Here is a 21,141-nt window from a genome sequence, read left to right on the forward strand (position 1 = left end):
GACGGTCTTATCCGCACAATCACAAATAAGGAAGCAAAACTTCAAACTATCATCTACCACGTTCAAAGGTTATCCTAAAAAAAAAAAAAAAAAAAAAAAAAAAAAAAAAAAAAAAAAAAATACTTAGAAATAAGGATAAGGAAAACCTACACGCAGGTCAGGTATGGGTAAAGTTTAGCCATCCTACCAAGTGCAAGTGACGGTTCTACCCGCACAATCACGAAGGAGGAAGTGAAGCTTTAACCCATCATCAACCACGTCCGACAGGTTAACTTATTCAAAAAAACTTGGAAAATTGCTAACTTAAACTAAGTCATGAGCTTATAAAGCAAGGAATCCAAAGAAGGAAATAACAATCTTATCCGCAAAAAGATTTATATTTCAATGATATATTACAAGAATGGCCGGGTTACTACCCGCCTGAAAGAGTAAATCTATACAAGTCTATCTTAGCAATGGAAAGGGATCTTCAGGGTCAAGCTTCAGGGCCGCTTCCACTTGGACCCGCTCCGTCAGAAGAACGGGGTGGTTCGAGGAAAGCTTTGAGGACAGCTAACCCATCATCAGCAACAGCTACTTCGTCCACCTTTTCCACCACTGGATGCGGGAAGGCGGCGTATTGGTTCAATGCTTGGTCGTAAATGGCTTCGGTATCCACATTGAACAAAGGGAAGTTGGAAGGCGGGACGCCTTTCTCAACAAACCCTAGACCAAGCAGGAAGCCGGCCTTTTCCCCATCCTCATGAGAAGCGTTGAGGGCTGCGGTCATAGCATCATCGTAAGAGGTCTCTGAAAAGACCCGACGCACAACCTACAAAGAAAAAATACAAGTATTAAAACCTTACAAAAGAAAAGCGAGAAGATAAAGCTAAACATACCTGAGGCAACGCTTCTCGAAGAAGCCATTGGAGGGCAGCTTGAGCTTCGTTATGGGCGCGTTCGGCTTCGCTCTTGTTAAGGTTGGCAAGTAAAACTTCCTTTGCGGCAGCCTCTTCGACGCCCTTAAGCTTCCGCTCGGTGTGGTCAAGCACCCCTCTTTGGTCCAAGATTTCCTGGAGTTTCTTGGCATCCTCCATTGCCAAGGCATCGTGAGCGCGTTGGAGAGCCTCTAATTTGGCCTTGAGCTCCTCATTCTCCACACGCAAAGGCTCAGCAATGGCTTCAGCCTTGGCAGCCCTCTCGGTTGCGTTTCACGCAGTCTCCCTGGCCAGCCGAAGCTGTTCATTCACAGCTTGGGCAGCCTTGGAGCGGGCCTCGAGTCGCGCCTGAACTTCAACCTCGAGGGCCTTGAAGGCCTTCTCCTTGTCGGCGGCAGCTGCCGCCAGCTGTTGGTTCTCCTCCCGGAGAGCACGCGCCTCAGATACGTCCTTGGCGCGAGCTGCTTTCAACTTGTCGTTTTCACGACAAAGCAGCTCGACGCGCGGCTGCATCCGGGCTTGGAGAACTCGAAGCTCATTGGTTAGCCTACCCTCCTGGTAGCTAGCCATGGCTTCCCCCAACGCACCATGAGGAGCAGCGTGGCGAGCCCAGTCCACGCACTCCACAGGGGTACGAAGGGTTGTTCCTCGGCGTATGTTCCATCGCGGAACATACACTTCATTGGAATCCGACACTGCAAAAGAAACAAAGGCAGTAAGGAAAAGATGATAAAAAACAAGGGAAAAAGAAAGGAACCCTACGCACCTGTAGGGTCAATGACAGGCCGATAGCCGCCAAACCCATCACCTGAACCTAAAGGAAATCCATCCAACAGGTCAGGCAGACGGGAAGGGGGCAAAGATCGGCAGGAAGCCCCGCGCGTACCTGATGGTCCGGCCGTAGGTGCCGGTGGCGCGGGCATGGTGGCAGCCGCCGTGGTCGCCGTTGTGGTCGCCGCCGCGGTCACCGCCTCAGCAGCAGCAGTAACCGCCGGCTCCGTGAAGGATGCTGTAAAAATCGCACTCACGGCCGGCGGTGACGTCATCTCGGCCGGAACAGTTGGCTCAAAGGAACGAGCAACTGGACCAGCGGATGCAGGCGCAGGCGCCTGGGTCGACGCCTCAGGAAGGCTGACCGAGCCTACCGTCATTGGCGAGGAGGTACTCCCCTGCGCTTCACCCCGGAATGCGTCAACATCCACGCCTGCACAACGAAGAAAGTGAGAAATTTATGAAGTAATAAATCTGCAAAGACATTATGATTGTACTTACGGGTTCTCTTGAACCTGAACGTACGGACGGGCGGGGAGGAACCCGACGGAGCCGGCCTCTTGGTACCGGTCACCGTCGTCTTCGTTGGTACCCCGGAGGTAACGGTCGTAGCCTCCGGAACAGTGGTCCTCTCACAATCGGGCTTCCCCGCCACCTCTTCACTATCTGACTCCGAGTCAGATAGAACCACCGGACCAGCCGTGGAGGCCTTCTCCTTCCCTTTCCCGCTGGCAGCAGCTTTCTTCTTCCGCACCAATGGAGGAGCATCTGAGGATTCCTCAGAAGAAGACAGGTCAAGAATTCCAACAGCGGGTACAGCGTTAAGGGGTTGAGGAAAGAATATCGCCTTACCTGGCCGCCGGTGGCTCAGGATCTCGTGGCCCAGCGGATAGACCTCCACAAACCGATCCGCTGTTTGCTCCAGGATGGGCAACTCGCCCTCGTCCAAAGCACGAGTACCCATCCGCGCGGGACCGTCGGCTTCCCGCGGAAACAGAAGCGACTCCAAATCATTTCCCTCTGAGAAAAGAAACAGTTAGAAGACAAACTTGTATCAAAAAAGAAAAACAAGACATACCATAGGGAATAGAGTTCAAACCGTATTCGAGGAGGATGGGAACCAGAGATGCATCTTTCCACACCCGGCTCATCCCTAACATGACCATCCCGGACTCCGCAAACCGGTAAACCGGAGATTGGATCCGGGATATCTTCGAAAACCATTCCGCCTCCTGGTAGTTGGGGGCGTGAAGGCTCGGTATCGCTTGGCCATTTTTAAACTTCATGGCAAGGGGGATGGCGCGGGCAGAAATATAGAAGAATTCCTGCTTCCACGCGCGAAGACTGCGCTCGGTGTCGCAAATCTTCAGACCCTTAATACGGGTCGTCAGGGTGTACCACCCTTGGATGCACCTCCAGGTATAGAAGGTCATCAGGCGATCCACATGGGGCTCGATGCCCAAAATCCGGCACACCCACTCAAAATGGCGAATCTTGGCGATCGCCATGGGGTGCAGCTCGGTCAAATGGACACCGTGCCTCTCAAGGACACGGTAAACAAATTTTGTCAATGGGAATCTAAGATTCCCATAGACAAAAAATGCAGCATAAACCCCGATCTTGCCACTGGGGGCATCGTACACGGTCTGGTGGGATTCAGGAAACTCAGGCTCGAGATGATCGAGCATGAACTTCCTGACAACATACCGGTACTGATCGCCGGGCAGAGCACACTGGCACTCACCAGCAGTACCCCTGTCGTCAGCTATAGCTTCAGCATCACGAGAAGACATTTTTGCAGAAAGAAGAGTGATTTCGGGAAAATGCTTGCCTGAAAAAGGGGAGTATTTGCCGGAAATCACTAAGAAGAAGAAGAAGAGTGAAAAGTGTGAATTGCAAATAACCCTCTCCCCCTTTATATAGTAACCGCAATTAATGCGGTGAATTTAATGCGGAGGAGAGAGAAATCAAAGGTGCAATGAAACTATGACACGTGGCAAAAAGCAAGCTGGCAACAGCTGTTGAAAGGACGTGTGCCAGTAATTTCGCGGCCACGCGCCGGAAAAATCATGCCCACGCGCTTGAAAAAGCGACTGGAATGACCATGTTCTGTCACGTCACCATAACTTCCTGCACGTCCTGACACAGTCAGAAGAAACCGTCACACGACGTTTCAGATGTTTGGATTGTTCTTATCCTCACCAACCTTTCGAATTTCAAAATTCAAAATTCAAAAAGATTCAAAAGTAAGCGGGAAAATACCCCTTACCTTGGCAACCAAGTAACCATAAGACGGATGCGGGTACAGTATTAAGGCAAAACCTTCCACATACCTAGCACCCGCAGGGAATTGAAGCCAAGAATACCCCGGTAACAAAGTAACTATAAGACGGGTGCGGATACAGTTTTAAGGCAAAACCCTTCACGTACCTAGCACCCGCAGGGAATTGACGCCAGGAGTACCTTGAAAGTAAAGTAACCGTAAGACGAGCGTCGGTACAGTGTTAAGGCAAAACCCTTCACATACCTAACGCTCGGCAGGGAATTGAAACCAGGAAGGATCTTCTGGGCAATGCTTGTGGAAACGGAAATAACATCCCCGCATAGCGGGAACGTCGAGAACTACATTGTTTGAGGCTCCAGGATGGAATTGGTGGTTTAAACATAATTGATCACTATGTTCAAAACCACTAAAACCTCAAGGAGAATCCACACAAGTGAGACTCAACGTTCCTGACTTGCGAGAAGGTTACATACCTACCCGCATCATACCCAAAGATCAAGCAAAAAAATCGGGAATTTTTGCAAGTGACATTAGGAAATCCGCGGGAAGAATCCCCACGGAGAACCTTAAGACTAGAAACCCTTTTCAAAACCCCTTGCTCAAAGTCCAAAAGTTCACCTCACTTTATTAGACATTCATGAGAAGAACATTGGACTGGGGGGACTTGAAGAGGTAGGTCCCAGCAGAGACCAGTTGGTCCCGCAAGACTCACCTTGAACAGGGACGTCTGCGCAAAGGCCATCTGCTCCCGCAGGACCCACCATGCTCATAGGATCTTACGCGCAGTACACAAGCTGAACACGCAGGGAAAGCCTCCCAATGGTGAAGTACCCCGCCTGTTCCCGCAGTTGCGGATACAAGCCATCAAGAAAGGCTACCCGCAGACAGCAGGGCTACACGCACAAGACACTAGCTACTTCAGTAGTCACATGAAGGAATGAGCAAGGCGGGAACAATCCCGCCTAAATGAGCCAGTCTGATTCTGAAAGATCTTTTGTACCATACCTACCAAGGTATGGATAGGACAGACGATCTGACCAGAACAGCCCATGAGCCAATCACAGGGTGACAGCTCATCGACAACAGGGCGAGGAGGAGCACCCTCTAGTACTGTTTGTCACTATTAGCCGCTGCCTACTCACCAACCCTTACTGAGGAGCATGCGCGGCCTACAGTTGGTGGAATAGTGTCACTGTTGGCCGTAACCTATTCACCAACCAGCATGGCCTGCGTACAATCCACAGTAAGTAGGACGTGCATAATCTACAGTTGGTGGAATAGTGCAGCCGACTTTGTTACTGTTGGCCGTAACCTACCCACCAACCAGTATGGCCTGTGCATAGTCCACTGTTGGTTGAACAGGAATACTATTCAGCCGGCTGTGCCTTCTAGGAAACCTACCTTCGGCTATAAATACTCCAATATCTTGGAATGGTAAGATCATCTGCTATCCAGTTATCTAGTAATCTCTTAATATACACTTATATTCAGAGCAACCTAGTCTGATTCTCACGCCGGAGGGTGGTCACAAGGAGGAACCCCCCCCTTCTCAGTGACGAGCTTACGGTGTTTGTTTTGCAGGTCTCCTGAAGAACAGCCTTCTCAGCTAGACCTCATCCGTGGGAAACATTACTTAACCCCCAGATTATCTATAATCTGTACAGGGTCACTTAGTGTTTCTTCATGAACCCATGGTTATTATCATTATAGTTAAAATTGATGATCATTACATATATAATGTCCTTCGATATATCCAAACAAACAAAACAAGAAAAAAAAATACAAGAAAAAGAAAACTCTTATAGGTCTAACACCTTAATTTATTGATGCAGTTCTTCCCATGGCTAGATATATATAATAAAAACTCGAAACTACTTGCCAACGATGAGTTTCGCTCTTTTCGGACCTTCACTGATCTGGAACTGATCTCCCAAACCAAAATGAGTCATCAGCAACCAAACAATGGTAATAAGCTCACCACCTTTACTCACTTGTGCCGCCTGCATGCTGGCTCTTGTATGACTCGCAGCATAACACAACAACTCCACCCATACCTTGCTTAGAATCCCCCATTTTTTCAAATTTGGTTTTGTTAGATCTATATCGATCAATTTCTTCGCCAAAATGCAACCATCGAATAGCAGGGACTTGCTTCGGTCGCCCTTTATGGCAACTGGTTCCACGTCGGTCGATACATTCAAAATATCCATACAAGCTTGTATGTGCTTATCACCATTTTTGTTTTGAGATGCACTTTCTTTGTTACTTTTCATGTCATTAAAAAACCTTTTGGTCTCGGCACAAGTATCTCTGAACCGTATTTGTGCAATACCTGCGACTGCGGACATCATGCTTGATTGCATCATAAGAAGGTACAACATGTAATCAGATAGCAGTTTTGAGATTTCCCTTTCTTTTACTGACTCGGGTGTGCCGTTGTTGTTCTTTTCATCGTAGAGGTTTGCGTTGTAGCATATCTCAGTAGCGATGTGCCATTGAATAATACTTTGATCATAGTCGACGCCTCCAACGTATTTGAGCAAGCCACTCCAACCTTCTTCGACTCGAAGCACCCAATCTCCGCGTGCTGAACTGATCTCTTTTGAGGTTTCCAAGTCATCCGCGAGCTCTGACTTTGACTTGAGCTCATAGAAGATGAAATCTCTAAGTTCTTCGGAGAATTTTTTACTGTCTACAAAAACTATGCTATCAATAAACCCGTTAATTCCCAACTTGTCAAAAACTTTTTGATATGGACGCGCAAGAGGGTGCAAGCAGTAGTCGATAAGATTGAAAGTTGAAATGGTTTCGGACCACCTTCGTTTCATAATTGTCATCGGCAGCCAGTTTCTACATTTGTCTAGAACATTAACCTTTTTTTGTTCCGTCCGGTTTTGGGAGGGCTGAAGTGTGCCCTCAGTGCGGAGTGTGAGGACACTAGTAATAATTCTGCTCTTGAGAGAGTTGTCAGGCTCCAAATCCGGCGATTTCCGAAGAGAAATGATGGTCCAGTCTGAAAACACAAGCATGAGTAGAGCACTCAAATCCAAAACCAAGGCCCCAAAGAGCAAACCATAGGTAATAGTAACATCCTCTTTATGGTAGTTGGATTTGCCTTTCATTATGAATAAGACAATGGCTAAACACACGGTGGCTAGTGCGAAGAACCTACTAATGAATCCAATTCTTCCATACACCACAGGAAGCTTGGTGAATAAAACTTCATAGATGAAGTTTAACTCGACCTCCACCACTTTGAACGCGTCTTTCGGATTCCTATTCAAGAAGAAATCGCGACTCTGATTCCGTTCCTTTCGGCTGAAAATCATGTCAACAATAAGACCTCTAAACTTTTCATAGAACTGATAACCATACTGCACCACCTCCAGTTCTGTTAGTTTCCCTTTCTTAGCCTTGTTGGCGGATATGGTCGTGGTCGCGCTATCTTTTACTACTTCGATTGAAGTCGGCAGTTTGGCCGCTTTCTTAGATTTGTATTCGCCCATCATTTTTGCGTAGTTGGACCCCGGATCCGCCTCTGTAAGGATCACCTCTTTGAATCTATCAGCACTCGCAAGATAAAGCGAGCGTGTTCTCTCCACGTATTTGATGATTCCTGTCATGAACATCAACATAGTAGGAATCCATAGCCCGTTATGTGGAAGTGACTGAACAAACACATAAACCGCAGCTATGCATTGGAAGACAAGGCCGAGGAGATGACGGAGCCACAACTCGTTGTCTTCCAATGCAAAAGCCGTAATGGTGTCCGGACCACCAAGGTGCACCAAAAGAAATGGTGCCCAGAAGGCAAGAAGGTCTTCGTTTTCCACCAGGTTCCTGTTTTTCTTCCCCGGGGCCTCATCAGGGTTCCCTTGGCTGTTTGAGATGAGCCCGACCGCAAAGTTAGCCGCCCAATCGGCTAACAGGTACGCAATCCACAATGGCATGACTACCCAGTTCTTTTTGGTTCGTTTTCGGAGTGGAGCAACAAAGATGAGAAACGTTTGTAATGAAATACTTAAGATGATGAAGCCTCGGAGATCCCATGTATCCCATAGTTGTTTCCATTTTGGAGGGATTGGAATTTCAACCATCATTCTCCCCATTTTTGCTTGCTTTACAAAGTTAGCTACACAAGATTAAAAAATAAAGTTTCTTTTAGAACCTGCCCATCATAAACTCATAGTAGTTGTTTTTGTTGGAAGTAATTTCAAACTTCAAGTCACAAGTCGGTGAACTTGAAGGACCAATAAGAACAAGTCGGTCGAGGTTGATTATGTTTTCTAGTTACGTTATGTTTCCTAATTGTATTGTAATTATAATAGGTAATGTCTTGGCTAGCAAGTTAGGTTAGTCTATAGATTGTGAGGTGTGTGATGCAATCGAGTTAGGGTTCATCTAGAGACACACATGAGATGTAACCGAAGAAGGTTCATCTAAATGCAACCGAGTTAGAGTTCATCTGTAACATCACGTAAATTTCGGGCAAAAAATGTCAAGTTTCTAAAAGTCTAAGGACCAATTCTGCCAATTTCCAAACTGCAGGGACTAAACTGAAAAATCTGTTTTCTTATCCCAACGCGCTACGCGACAGGGTCAAGAAAGACACCCATCGCGTACCGCGATGGGGTGTCTGACAAAACGTGACACGTATGCCTATTGCCTATTGCCACGTGTCACCACGTGTTGACACGTGTGACGCCGCCTGCCACGTGTCGACATGTGGCAGGTCTAGGGGATGACTCGTCAGGCCTACGTCGCGGTACGCGACGGGCCAGCTCAGGGACCCATCGCATACTGCGATGGGACCCAAAATCAGGCCTATAAATACCGAGCTCCGGTTCTTCACTTTTGCACACCAAATCTCACATAGTTACTCTCTCTCTAGACTCTCTCACTACCTCGAGTTACGTGCCAACAATCCCTCTCGATAAACGTGCCCCGAAACCTCGTTTCGTGCCCGTTACCTCGATTTCCGTGCCACACCCCGACATCCCGAACAAGAAGGAAGTGTTGCCCTGACGACCCGATGATTTCCTCGAAGTGCGTGCCAAAGGTGTGTGGTATCTCGAGAAACGTGCCAAGTGGAGAAGTGTTGATCAAGAAAGCATTAAAAAGCAAGTAACGTCGAAGTGTTGCCCAAGTGTTGTGGTATTTCTAAGCCGACAAAGGTAGGCATAATGCCCGACCAAAATAATAATAAAATATTGAAAAGGCTTAATACCCTAAGTCGAAGTTATTCTCGATAATCAAAGAAAAATATAACAAAGAAAATAAAGAAAGGAAAAGATAAAATATATATATAAATAGATATATATATATATATAAGATTATTCTTTGTATGAAATATATTATTTAAGTATTATGAGTATACTTAAGTAATAAAAGAAAAGAATACGTTTCTTAATAAAGAAGAAACGTCGGGTTTTATAAATAAACTAAATGTTTATAAAGATTACTTTTTAACTAAAGGTTTTAAAGTAAAATAAAATAATGAACTAAAGGTTCATCGAGATAAATAAGACTAAAGGTCTTAAGCCGGATCGTGTATCCGACTAATGAATGTTATACTCGTACTATAGGTGCGAGATAGCGAAGGAAAGACTAACGGACGGTGTTGGAAGCCGATCCCATTGAAAGGTGAATACGCCCCACTTTTATAAACTTGTTTTCAAACGAGTCAACTTGATTATATGAAAAACTTTACATGAGGCTATGTGTCTCTAAAAACATTATAAATAATAGTATAAGCCAGCCCTTAGGCTATGGTATACGTTTGTCTGGATCCTTTCATATGTGGAACGCGGTGGGCACATCGCACCACGCTTGGTCACGACCTCCAGCCACGATCGGCCGGACCTAAGTTACGTCCGAGTGGGGAATGGCCATGTGTATATTTATAGTACCTAAGTTATGTCATAAACGCTGCGGTGTTTCGCTGAGGTGACATAGTGCAGAGACTCAAGTTTATGATGATTTATTTAACTTGATTATTCCTAAGCCAAGATGGGCCGAGACTTACGTGGTCTCGAGGGGTGATTAAGTAAAGAAAATATTTTAAGCGTCAGCATATTCACCAGCATTCGTTGCTGACGTATTTTATTTAACATTGTGCAGGTAATCAAGATTAGAGCTTGAAAGAACGAAGAAGCTCAAGTATCCGATGGCTCGGATAGTTTTATGTAAGTATTAAAACTTGGTGGTTTTGTAAAACATATAAACAAGTAAAACCAAACGAGACTTTCGTCTCGTCTTTTGTATTGTAAATAATTATAATATTGATCCTTATATTTTATAAAATCTTTCGCATTAACCCGCTACTCTGATTTATTTACAAATGTGGTACCAACTATGGTTCATACTCCTAGGCCTAGAATGGGGGTGTGGCATCATCAATAGTCAAACCGAGTTAGGGTTTGAGAGTTGTAATCAGCTTTTTGAGTTATATTTTTCTGATTAATAAACAAGAGTTATTTGTTTAGTTTGTTTGATTATCGATCCGGGACCTGAGTTTTTGTGATTAAATTTTGGGCATGCTATAAGCAAACCATCTAAAATCCAATCTCACACTGTTTTCAAATGATCTTTTGGATTTCTCATACAGCCGTTTTGACTTCCTACTTTTCAAAACGGTTATTTTAGTTTTTGTCAAATGACCATTTTAAACTCATAATTTCAAATTATAGCTTCTTACTTTTGAAAACCATTTGAGTATTTTGTCAAACGGTCGTTTTGACTAGCCACTTCTGAAACGGCCATTTGAATACTTGTCAAACAATCGTTTTAAAACCTTTGGAGGTGTGAAGTACAGAAATGGGTGGTGTGATAGTATCTAAATTCATTTTGTCGGTGAGTCTTTTTGTAAAATTCTAGTGACATCTTAGGTGAATATCTGAATCAATGGTCAACAGAAACGTAGCATAATCATGAAGTTAAAGTTTTAAAGTGATTAGCATTTCTACATTCTTACAAATACAATTAGGACTTGGATTTTGCGGCTGGACTGTTTAACTAAACAAAAAATTAAATGTAAAAATGTTGAATCATGCACGTGTGTTAACTCGTAAAACATAAGTTAAATAAACATATAAAGTATATACATACGGAAACCATTAAAATGAATACCGATACAAATATAGGGTTTATTAAAATTGAATAAGTTAAATAAACTTATAAAGTAATTCATAGAGAAGAATGTGTAAGTCGAAACTTAAAACACGGAAACAAATAACTAAATAGAAAAGGTATCACGGCGAGACCATTTAAGCGAAACAAAATAGACAAAATATTGAACCAAATAACATGTTAACTCGCAAAAGTTAGACCGGTCACGTAAAACATAGAAAAAAATAATTGAGTCAAAATGGTAAATAACATAAAAAATAGAAAGAAAAAATAACAAAATCAAAATGGTAATATAGCATATAATAATAAAACTAATAAAATAATAGTTAAAAGAAATTTATAAGTATGAAGTTTATTAGTAAAATTAAAGGTCATGTTGTATTTAATTAATAGTTAGGGAAGAAAAGTTAAAGTTTAGTGAAGTCTAGGGAAAGAAAGTGAAATGTAGAGAATACAAATGATGTGGCATAAGGTACAATCATCCTAAGCACATTTGAAAAGGAACGGTAACACATGAAGAAGCTTTATTTGATAAATAATATACGGAGAATAATGTGTATACGCACTTTCATGCAGGTTTGTCTAAGTAGTACAAGTATTCTAGTAAGTCTTTTAACTTCTGTAATTATCAAAATGAATTTTGCAATAAGTCAATTTGGGATCATGGACAAAGATTATGAAAGATATAAATTGATATTGATTAAAACAGGGAAAAGTAGTTGACAGTGTGACGGTTTGAGAAAAGGACATGTAATAATTACTGGAAACGAGAAAGTTTTTGTGTGTTAGTTTATAATATGACGTGACATGCTAAGTTGATGGTTTGAAACAAAGACGGGTGTGTTGCACGGATGATACTCTAGGTTATTTGGTTATCGGGAAAAACGGTTTATGTGATTGTGATATTTATATTCAAACTCATTTCAGTTAATAAATCTAATCAAGTTTTGTGGAAAAAACTTGTCAATTTATAGAGTAAAGTGCAACTGCTACATTGATTTAAGAAAAAAGTCTAAAAACTATTATAAAACTTTATTTAGTTATTAAATGTACATTCAATCATAACTTATAAAAATTCACAACCAACACATCTGTATTTTGTTGGATTGATTTTTTATTATGATTCATATTTTGGTTTTTTCAAGTTCACCGCTAGATAACCAGCAAATCAACTCAGCAAAGTATTTACAATAGTACTATTTGGATTTGATGTCAAGTTTTCATAACATTGAATTGATTTAGGTGGTCATGTTTTAATGAGTGCCCCAAGAATATCAAACATAAAAACATCTATCTGTGTGGAAGGATGGATGTCGAAGAAAGTTCAAACTGGCCCCATCATATAACGCTGTGTACGTTTTATTTAAGATTTTAAATGATTTCTCGTTACATTATGTTAAAAGTTATATAAAATGTGGGACATAATTAGAAAAAATATATAGATATAACTAATAAATGCATTACTTACCTTTTGTCCTTAGAAATCATGCGTGTCTAAAACCTATGTGACGATATTAACGACAATTGTAAAGAAATGTGAATCAACAAAGATAAAGATTAAACATAAGCATAAGATTAAACCGTATACAAAGTGTTAAAAGCCCATGTTGATCATGATCATAAGCTTCTATATATTATTAACGAATAAACAGTAAGATAATAATTAAGGTACGAGAGCTATTGAGTAATAAAGAACACACGGTAATTAAAAGGTGTGAATTGAGAAATTATTATTACTTTGCATGGTTACAACAACAAAAAAATGACTTAGCAACTAATATGAGAATGTAAAAAATCTGCAATTGTTTTTTGAGAAAGAAAGTAATAAAGTTTGTCATTAATAGCAAATGCAGTGGTATACCTGAAGAAGAAGACAGCCAAGGTTACTGGAATTGCATAAAGATGATGACGCTTGGTGCTTGGAGTGTCCCGGTTGGTGATATAAAAAAAAGATAGAGAACTGCAGACACTCAATCTCTAAAGTACACGTACAATAGTTTGATCAGCTTCAAGCACTATATAAAGAAAAAGTGGACAGCTAAACCCACAAAAGCTATAAGTCATTTATTTACTATCGTATCATATTCTTTGGATTTCTAAATATATAGACATAATAGTTTTTATCTCTTGTATTACGATGGTTGTTTTTCGTTTATAATATTTATATATTTTGTGGAATTTAGTTTTATTTGTTGTACTAAAATTAATAATATACTTAGTATTTGATGATGAAAGAGTTCACATATAAATGAGATATTATAACCCGGTTTAAAAGTTATTTGATTTGGTGAAATTCATAACCCGTTTATAAAATTGTCTTTTCAATTATAAATAATATATATATATATATATATATATATATTAAAGAAATCATATATTAATTTTTAGTATATCCTCATTTTATAAGATTTTTATATCAAATATTTGGTGTGATTAATTTTTAATTTAATAAGATGTTATAACCCGTTTAAAGAATATCTGGGATTGGTAAGACCCGTACCCATGAATTCGAGTCAAATGCATGAGAAACCTTCATTTACAAATAATGCAATATATTGGCTCAAGAGAATGTAGGGAGCAACCAGAGAACTTTTAAAGATTTCGTTTATATATATTACAAATAGTACAACTCAGAATTGTGAAGTTTTCAAAATGAATAAACTAAAATATAATAAGTCAAATTAGAAATAAATAATCTTACATTTATGGGCCGATAATAATCCCACCATTTCTAGATAATTTTACATGATTCGACTCAAAAAACTTCGGTTTGAAATTTGGAAAAAAGAACTTAACGACATTAAGTGTTTTTTAATAGAGGTCAATGAAAAGAAAAAATAGTCGAAAGGTTGGACAGTTGGCATAGATTTTTAAGAATGAGATTATTATCGACCGATACGCGGAAGATAAAATTATTTATTTCTAATATGCCTAATAATAAAAGATCATTTTTTGTAAAATACATACTGATGCGTCAAAGGCTTAAAGCTTAGTGATATTAAGGTGGTGTAATGTATATGCTTATTCTCAATTTTATAAGGTTTATATTATAATGGTGGGTTTTAATGTAGATTTAAAAGTAGATTTAGATGATGCATTGGTGTATGTGAGTTAACCGTTCTAAAAAAGTATAGCATTAGGGAATAGGGATTGTAAGAAGCTATGTTGAAAATAAATAATAACAATAAATAGCAACGATACTCTCATTATTCATGATAAAAAGAGCAACTACATAATCGTATACAAAAAGAAGAATATATTATATAAAACTAACAAGTTAAAATAATCGAGATGATTCGAATTGTTGTCTAGACAAAAGTTCAACAAGTTCTTCGACTTCGCTGTTGACTGCAAAATGAGCAAACTATGTGTTAACGCTTGTGGCTAAGAATTCGTGTTAAAATGTGTCCCTAAAAATAAATTTCGACTCTCTCTGATGAGTCTCACAGGATACAACAGCCTAAGAAATAGTAATGTCGAAGACGGTTCTCATGATTTTGTGAAAAAAAAAAGAATAAAAAGATGGTGGTTGAAATAAGGGGTTGTTTGACATCCTTGTACCAGTAAATGTTGGATTAGTGAGATGTCTGAATTGTTATGAGCCAGTAAGTCTTGAGTCAATGCTGAGTACACAAGTGGTGGTGATCGATGGTGGAGAAAGTGGTGCGCGAGTGCAATGGCGTACCCACCCTTTGGGTGTAAGGGTCAGCCGACCCTTGTGAAATTTTTTTATTAATATATATGTGTTAAAATCTCGAGCGACTCCTGTATAATTTTGACCTCGACACTTTGAGAATGACACAACGACCCTGTTGGAATTCGAGAATGACCTCATGAAATTTGAGACCAACCCTAATATTTTTTTTTACATATTTACAACTATAATTATATAGATAATATGCACACTAAATTTGAGTTTAATAGAAAACAAATTTAAATACAAGTTTAAGCTCGAATGCTCAATTTTTAAGCACAAGTCTCAAACTCTCAACCAAATCTACATTAAGTTAATTAAAAACATGGTATGATAGCGGAAGTAATATGTCAGGTGAATTTAACTGATTATGTGTTTACTCTAAAAAATGTTTCGGTTATACATTATTTTACTCACTTACTTCGTTTGAATTGGTGTATTGTTTATTCGTTAATTGAAGTTAGCTCTCTATCATTATTACCCATTGCAACCGTAAGTGTTGAAATTTGTTTTTCGGTGATGGAATACATGAAGTCTGCTTTGCGTAATCATGTATGATGGGAGTTTAAATGATTGTTTTATTTGTTTAATTGAGAAAAATTTGATTCATCATCATCATCATCATCATCGTACTCAGTATATCCCACAAATAGCAAACCAATGGTAGAGTATGAGGAGAGTAAGATGTAGACAGTTTTATCTCCACCCTTTAGAAATAGAGAGACTGTTTCCGGTGAGACACTCAGTTCAATGAGAACAAAACTAAAATATGTATTAAAACTTCATTCAAAACGATCTCACTCTTCTTTCATAATTTCATTTAAAATGGCTAAAAGATCGTTTGTGTCATGTAATCAGGAATACAAAACTAAAATATGTATTAAGATTGATCGGCTGAATTAACAAAAGAGTATGAAGGATGTTATCCTTTGATTTGTCAAGAAGAAAAGAATGTTAATTTGAAGTCTTTTGGAGATCCCTCTCCAGTATGATAATGACAAGAGAATATATTATGACGTAGTATGTTAAATTTTTAAAAAAATGAAAACCCACGTTGTACACCACTTTATAGGAAAATCACTTAGTAATTAGTTATCAAATGAATCAGTTTTAACTTATAAGGAAAATCCTCAGAATGTATCATTTTGATCAAAGGGATTTTAAGACTAAAACTGGCCCTTTGTTTTGAAAATCCTAAAAAAAAGGCATCCACTTCAAAAATTGTCGGCCGCCTGTTTTCATATGCCATTCGTCTGTTTATGTATTTCATCCGCCTGATTTGTAACTCAATAAAATCCTTCCCCATGCTAACAAGATTAGCCATACGACCATATTCATAAAAATATGACCATTTAGATTGGCTACATGACAATTTTTATAAAAATCTAACCGTTTAGATTGGCCACGCGACCACACTTTAAACAAACGGATCCAACGGAAACAAAACTTTAAACAGTCGTTCTAACTCATTGGTTTTGAGCATCTGTCGTTTTAAAAAAATCAAGTGTACTTGACTCTTTATGCGGGCACGTGTCTAGTAGAGGATGGTTGCATAACCAGTCGGATGACATATTTTAATTAGGCGATCTAACTGTACTTGAATGACCACTTTAGGTATTCTAGAAATGAGGGCTAGTCAAGACTATTATTTTTACACCATTATATTATGTTTATATTGTTCCTTTTTTGTTTGTTTCTAATCGAAGCTAAAACAAAGTAATTATTTTAGTTTGTAATATATTTGTTTAGTTGTTTGACCACATAATGAAACTGTTACTATAAGATAAAAGCATTGAACTAAAAGGTTATGAACACGAATATTAATGTAGCATATATAAAAGCAGTCTAGTGAGACAGTCCCATTCTGCTTGCTAGATAAAAGATAAACTCACAAGAGAGCAAAGTATTTAAACGATGGAAAAGCTGAAAAGAGAAAAGGAAAAAGGAAAGACAAGATGTGTTTTGTTGCTTTGGCACTTGTACTCTTCAAGGCTTACGTATGTTGAATTACCTCATGATTTACGTGGTACACAATATTAGAAATATGGCTATTTAGGAGTTTCGGTAGCAAATTGCGTTTGCAACCAAAATTGCAATAGCAAAACCTTCATGCTTGGCCTAGTGTTAGAAACAAAGTCTCTTAAATAGCCAAATGTCCGGAGTCTAGGTTAAGAAAGTAGAAGAAATTTGTGTTAAAAAAAACCCCTTCTTGGTTATGTTATGTTGCAATTGTGACCAGTTTTGCAGTTGGCTTCTTTTGCCGTCGATTTGTGATTGCATTGTTTTAAACAAAAAACGTTTGGTTTATGTTTTTCCCATTTAAATCTAATAATAATTTTCAGATTATTATATATCTAAGAATTCGTGGGATCTAAATTATAGTAACGTAAATATGCAGTTATTCAAACCATAAAAATTTACATATCCGGACTATACAAAATTATAGAGCTTATCCAAACATGATACACATTCTATTAAAAGTTGTTGCTTACTTGCTTAACTCGATGGTGGGGCGTTCAAAAGGTTCTTGTAACATTACTTTACTTCACTTCTTGTGATTCTCTCAAGCATACTCTTAGTCTCATAAAGAGACAATGAAGGTGAATGTAAAATTGTATTGGGTAGTTCAAAGAAGAAGTCGTGACTTTCTCTCGTAATAGGTAGTTTAAAGCAGGTTCATCTCCGAGAATCGTTAAGAATATTGTGTCAAAGTCGATAAAAATTTAAATAAAAGGTTTTTTTTTATTATTATTGGTTTAAGCAAATAAATTTTTAATGAGCTTATTGGGGTCTGATTTGAATTGTACAAAAGTTTCTTCTTATTAAAATGGACCTAAGTGAGGTAATTGTTTTTTAGCATTAACAATACCTATTTCAGGCACCCCGAGTAATAAGAGAAAAAAGAGTGAGTAAATACGAGGTTTACCGAGTAATAAAACAAACAAGCAAGAGATTCCCTTATTTTAATAATATGTCAAAGTCATGTAACATACACATACGGATTTGGTTTTGTCATGCTACTAAGCATTCTAGGTGTATAGGTACCATTCCTTGGTATTTAAGCTTACACTAGGCAAATTCATAAGTTTTAAAATAAGTAAAGATTATTAAAAAGGAAGTTGATAATTAAACCTTGTGATGTATAATGACCCGTGGACAAGTTTATCAATGTTATCATAAACAACACTAGTCATTACGTCACAGTGTCACACTGGATAAGCATAGAACGGGCTTTGGCGCAAATTATAAACAAGGATGACTATTGGGCCTAATTGGCCCATTAAACTCATGAAGACTTAAGTATATAATATATCAAATTAAAGCAAACAACCTTCTGTTATTTGAAAATCTGTTTGTTTCTCTCTTGCCCGACCCGACAACCCGTCCCCCCCCCCCACCCCCACCCACATACACAAAATAATTCATGGACTCGTGACTGACCCAACGTTATACTTAACCTAACAAAATTAGAATTTAATATATATGTTAAACAAAAAATAAAATAGAAATAAATAAAATCATGCAGTGAAGTAACAACCAGTAGAGAGTACTACTTAAAACTTCAATTTTTTCAAAAGGCACTATTTCAAAAAAAACTCAATTAAGCAGCTAGGGTAGACATGTAAACGAACTAAAGCAACTGAACGAACACGAAATGGGCATGTTTGTATTTGTTTGTTTAATTTTAACCGAACAAATAATCAATAATGAAACAAAGGTTTCTTGTTCTTGGTTCATTCGTTATAAAGATGAACATGTTCGTTTATGTTCGTTCATTAATATCCATAAACGGGTTTGGAATATAGCCGGTCAAAGAATGAACAAACAAAACTGACTAAACACCAATTAAAATTAGTTGGAAGTATCAATTTGTTAGGCCTAATATCCATTAACAAACATTAATTAATGTAAAACGAAAGAATATAAACAAATTTAAACAATCGGACATTCATGATGAACAATATGTGTTCCTGTTTATTCATTCGGCTAAATAAACAAAAAGTTTGTTTATGTTCGTTTGTTTGATAAATTAATTTATATATACGCTTTTTTCTGAAGAAACAATTCATTGAACATTCGATTCATTTGCATATTTAGAGATAGCTATCTCTAATGGTGATTAATCCACAAGACCAAGTGTAATGAGCGTTAAAACCAACTTCACATCGGGAAAGAGGGCACCACACATCATTACAACCCTCGACAAAGAGGGTGGCAAAGGCGCAAGCGCCATCAGAATGGTGAGCGTTAGGCAAGGGGAGGTGGTGACCACATATTTCTTCAACCAATCACATTCACTCATTAATTTTTTACATAAAAAAGATTAAGAATAACTTTGTTGTTAGTTAAACTATTACATTTCCCGAGAAGTTGGTCTAATGGTAAGAGGCATGGCCTCTCTTAGTGGACTAGGAGATGCAAGTTCGATTCTCACTTAGGTCAATTCGACAGATATCAGGGTGAAAAGACGAATCATGGCTTTAATCCCATGTTCGAACCTGGACATAGCCCCGAAAGGGTTTACGAATTCCATCCGGTTCCCAAGCAACGGAGGTACGGTCTCACGGCGGTCAAGAAGTCGACCTTGGACATAGCCCTGAAAAGGTAGATTTACACGTAAGATTCTTTACCGTTCAAAAAAATAAGTTAAACTATTACATGTGTTTGATGGTTTTGTTAATGTATACTTCTCCGCCTACGTAACAGTGATGGAAGGGTATTGAAAGCCCATTGGTAATGATAACATGTCAACACCTTAAAAGAAGAAAATACTAAATCTAATTAATTAAAGATACAACCCATGAGCTCGACCCATCATCTTATTGACTTTTAAACATTTTTAAAGATTTATTATTATTATTATTATTTATTTTTTAATTTTTCAAAACTCTTGCACTATTTTTAATCACATCGAACTCAATTTTACTCTCATTTCATTTCAATCATGGCTTCGTCGGTGAAGCGGGAACGTTATTCAGCGTACGAAAACCACTCGCCGGGAAAGAAACCACGGCTATATTATGATCCTTCTCATTCACTGCTCAACAATCATCGAGTCGTTCTTAACCCTGTCGATTCTGATCTAGGTATTATTATTATTATTATTATTATTAACTTACTTTCTTCCCGCTTTTCTTCCTATTCAAAACCCTAGAATGAATGCAGTACCAATTTACATTTCTTTTTTAATATTAATCACAGGTTAGGGTATCCAATTTTGTCGATCTACTACTCTGTTAGCAATTTGCATCTCATAAACCTGTTTACTTTAACAAAACCCTAGGACAACTAATGCTACCAATTACACTACTAGTTTCATTAGATTATGATATTAGCTGACAAGTTAGGTGAAATCATATTGCTAATTCCATTAGATGATATTAGCTCATAAGCTTGGTGAAATTATGTTACTTATTACATTAGATGGTATTAGCTCGTAAGTTAGGTGAAATCATGTACTACTGATTTAATCAGTTGATATTAGCTGATTAGTTGGATGGAATCGTATTGCTAATTCCAGGATGATATTAGCTGATACGTTAGGTGAAATCATGTTACTAGTTACATTAGATGGTATTAGCTCGTAAGTTAGGTGAAATCATATATTACTGATTTAATTCAAGGATGATAGTAGCTGATAAATTGAATGATTTGTTGTCTGTTACTAGATTTTGATATTGAAGAAAACGGGCTCAAAGGTTCTGCACTATATGAGCATGGATTTGCTTATTGCTGGTCTGGTGCTCGGGCCAATGTAGGTATAACTAGAGGGAAGTACTGCTTTAGCTGCAAAATAGTATCCGCTCAACCCGTTGATATGGATGACACTCCCATTGGTCAACAACACCTCTGTCGGGTCGGCATCTCGAGAACAGATGACAAGGTAGGTTGCCTTGGTGAAACCGAACACAGTTTTGGGTTTGGCGGGACCGGGAAGTTTTCTAATTCTGGAAAGTTCTCTAATTATGGTGAGAGGTTTGATATTGGTGACACAATTCTTTGTGCTGTTGATTTGGAAAGTGAACCAATGGGTTCAATCGGTTTTGCCAAGAATGGGAAATGGCTCGGTGTTGCGAGCCATTTGGTTAATGGTGGTCCGGCTTTGTTTCCACATGTTCTTTTGAAGAATGTTGTGGTTCGGTTGCAGTTCGGGTATGAAGATGGTTTGGTCCCATTAGATGGGTATAGACCGTGGTCTTGTGCATTTGAGGATGGAAACGGTTTGGTGGGACCTTCGTTTTCAGATGTTTGTAATTGTGAGTTGATTATGATGGTGGGCTTACCTGCTTCTGGAAAGACTACTTGGGCCGAAAGATGGGTTAAAGATCACCCTGAAAAGCGATATA

At 39.0% G+C, this 21,141-nt stretch overlaps 2 protein-coding genes across 2 annotated transcripts; one reads left to right on the forward strand and one right to left on the reverse strand.

Annotated features, from left to right (window-relative positions):
* Nucleotides 1–5,728: 5,728 nt before the first annotated feature.
* Nucleotides 5,729–13,052, reverse strand: LOC143574314 (uncharacterized). The gene is made up of 2 exons (XM_077058967.1): nucleotides 12,962–13,052; nucleotides 5,729–8,104 (listed from the first exon to the last, which is right to left on the reverse strand). Exon 2 carries the CDS (start codon nucleotides 8,079–8,081, stop codon nucleotides 5,844–5,846), a length of 2,238 nt encoding a protein of 745 aa, XP_076915082.1. The 5' UTR covers nucleotides 8,082–8,104; nucleotides 12,962–13,052; the 3' UTR covers nucleotides 5,729–5,843.
* A 6,660-nt stretch (nucleotides 13,053–19,712) lies between these two features.
* Nucleotides 19,713–21,134, forward strand: LOC143574328 (uncharacterized; the record flags this gene model as incomplete). Its single annotated transcript, XM_077058978.1, has 2 exons — nucleotides 19,713–19,881; nucleotides 20,464–21,134. Coding segments are annotated over exons 1-2 (813 nt in total), but the record flags the coding sequence as incomplete, so codon positions are not given.
* Between the last annotated feature and the right edge of the window lie 7 nt (nucleotides 21,135–21,141).

The sequence above is a fragment of the Bidens hawaiensis genome, unplaced genomic scaffold (assembly GCF_021521415.1).
Source record: "Bidens hawaiensis isolate Kalapana, Puna unplaced genomic scaffold, B.hawaiensis_p1.1 tig00026897_1, whole genome shotgun sequence".
Lineage (NCBI taxonomy): Eukaryota > Viridiplantae > Streptophyta > Magnoliopsida > Asterales > Asteraceae > Bidens > Bidens hawaiensis.

Excerpts from the sequence above, each read along its gene's own strand:
- LOC143574314 (XM_077058967.1), bottom strand. The coding sequence starts at position 8,081 with ATGGGGAGAATGATGGTTGAAATTCCAATCCCTCCAAAATGGAAACAA.